We start from the raw sequence: 2,500 nt of genomic DNA on the forward strand, positions 1-2,500 counted from the left end.
CAATATATATATATATATATACAATATATATATATATATATATATATATATATATATATATATATATATATATATATATATATATATATATATATTTGGGGGTCTGGCCTAACTAAGGAAAGGGTTTTCGTGTTAGTTTGAAATAAATCATAACACTTTTTTCATTCTATTTTGGTAAGTATTTATTATCATCATCATTACTTTTTATTATCATTATCATCATCATTATCATCATTATAATCAATTATCGTTATTATCATTATATATATTATTTTTACTCCTATTCCTATAATTCTTATTCTTATTCGTTTTACCATTCTTATTAGAATCATCATTATTATCAGCATCATCATTATTATCATACTTATATCATTATTGTTAATAGTATCACTAAAACACAGGTAACACTCCCTGCATGCTGGCGAGTGGGTGCGGGTTAGCGTCGTCACCCACAACAGCTGATTGACCAAAACAAAATATCGCGAGACGCAACCATACCTTTTCTTCGTTAACTTCTTTTGCCATGTTTGACAGCGCTGCAGAAAGCGGTGATTCGGAGGATGAGTGGTTCTTTGAGTCCATTCAGAGGTTTGTGTGTGGGAATTATGTGGAATGAAAGCATTTAAGATGATTTCTCTAGTAGAATTATTCAAGAAGCTAATGTAGATACGAAGGTGGAAAGATAGATGTTTGGAAGATTCTTGAGGTAGCTCTTAGAGCAGGACCTCTTTTTCATTATTATATTGGTTGTAGTCTTTTTTTTATATTCAGTTGTAACTAGCTATGATATCTGATGGATGGACTACTATTAGAAGTCTTGCTTGATGTTGACACTATCAAGGAAGTCCCATGGCCTCCGTACACCTCACAGGGAAAGGTCAACAAACCTCTATCACATATATTCTGGCAAGATAGAGCTTGCACTGATTCCTTATTTGAAACACCTGAGAGGTTAAGACGCTAGATATATTAGAAAGTATGTGGTCAGGTGTTGTTGGGTTTTGCTGAAACTCCAACAGGTGCAGAGGCTGTGTAATGTTATAGTTACTGGTCTGTCATAGAGTGGCAGTTTCATATGAAAACATGTGATATTGATAACATATAGTTTAGACCTTGTATAACTCCCTTTCTGTGGTCTACGTGAGTTCTTGTTCTAATAGGTTGATTCTGTATTGCAGATATGAAGACCTCCTGATGTATGATGTTCAAGGAGTTATATCTTGTGCTGTTTTTCGTAATGATAACAGACTTCTCTTGGCTTCTTCCAGAGGTAAGAACTTTTGATAGTGTTTTTATAATTGTTGATATTATTATGTTGTTATTGTATAATATTGCTTGAAAATTAATGAAAAGGTTTTGTTCTGTATGTTATGAACCCATTGCAGAGTCTCCAGGATGGGTTTTATTTTAGAGCAAGGCAGCTTCACACAACATAACTTGACTTTTCCCACTCTCTTTTGTTGACTCATTATAAAACTAGAGCCAGTTTTGTGTTTGTCATTTTTTTGTGTTTTATTGTATTGAGAGACTTATATGTGTCATATGACATCTCTAAAGATGGTGCTTGCTAGAGACTGTGGAGGGTGCCATTCAAGGCTCTCTCTCCTGCTGGTGCTAGAAGAAAGTGGTGCCATCTAGGTTTTGGATTTAAAGTGAAACCCATTTTGCTAAATGATATGGCAGTTGTTGTCATCACTCACTCATTAGTCATAGTACAATAAAAAAAAATAGTGATCCAAAATCCCTCAATGTCATGTACATCTTGACGCCCATTGTCATTGAAGTATCTTTAGGGTGGGTACAAGATAGTGTCCCAAATGTGTTACTACTAGAATGGATATTTTCTTGTGCACATTCTTCTGCATGGTTCAGCAAATTAGTAAGATTTCTTAACAGCTGTAATGTAATGCAAACTTACTATGATTTGTTTAAAGATTGGTGTTAACTCAGCACTCAATGTCTTTGTAAGTAGTATACTTAGACAATTTTCCAAGAAAGTTTCTCACTGAACCATATCCAGAAGTAATGTGAAGGTCCTTGAAATACTTAGGTGTTTTCATGCTCATCTGTTTGTTGTTTTGTTTACAATTTATTCAGCATGAACCATTTCTAGACCATTTATTTATTTATTTATCTATTCATCTTTTAAGGTGTGGGATACTTATTGTCACCTCAAGTATATCCTTTGTTTGTTTATTTCTTTTGTGTATTTAGAATTGTCATATTGCTTAAATATTTGTTTATTATGGTTTGCTGGAAATTAGAATTGACATTACATGTTAAATGCACTATTGTAAGAAACTAAGAAAAAGACTAAGAAAAAAGCTCACCTCTGTAGAAATAATAAATACTCATTCAGAAAAGATCCCTTAGTATGTACAGGGAAATCTTTGGACATTTTGTTTATGTTAATAGCATATAGTAATACCAGTGATTTGGCCCAAAGGGTTTCAGTTTGCTTGAAGCTGCTTAATTTCTTTTCTAGGTTAATAAGTATAGT

General features: G+C 33.0%; 1 protein-coding gene across 1 annotated transcript in view; it reads left to right on the top strand.

Moving 5' to 3' along the window:
• The first annotated feature begins 421 nt into the window (after nt 1-421).
• The window catches only part of LOC122265853 (integrator complex assembly factor WDR73), a 7,754-nt gene continuing 5,675 nt past the window's right edge, over nt 422-2,500 (top strand). The window contains exons 1-2 of the mRNA XM_043035300.2: nt 422-588; nt 1,179-1,270. Of these exons, the coding sequence (XP_042891234.2) occupies nt 524-588; nt 1,179-1,270 (157 nt within the window). The 5' untranslated portion in view covers nt 422-523. The remainder of the gene's footprint in view (nt 589-1,178; nt 1,271-2,500) is intronic.

Source organism: Penaeus japonicus, unplaced genomic scaffold, assembly GCF_977035675.1.
Source record: "Penaeus japonicus unplaced genomic scaffold, GWHDUDI00000001_assembly GWHDUDI00000001, whole genome shotgun sequence".
NCBI classification, from domain to species: Eukaryota; Metazoa; Arthropoda; class Malacostraca; order Decapoda; family Penaeidae; genus Penaeus; species Penaeus japonicus.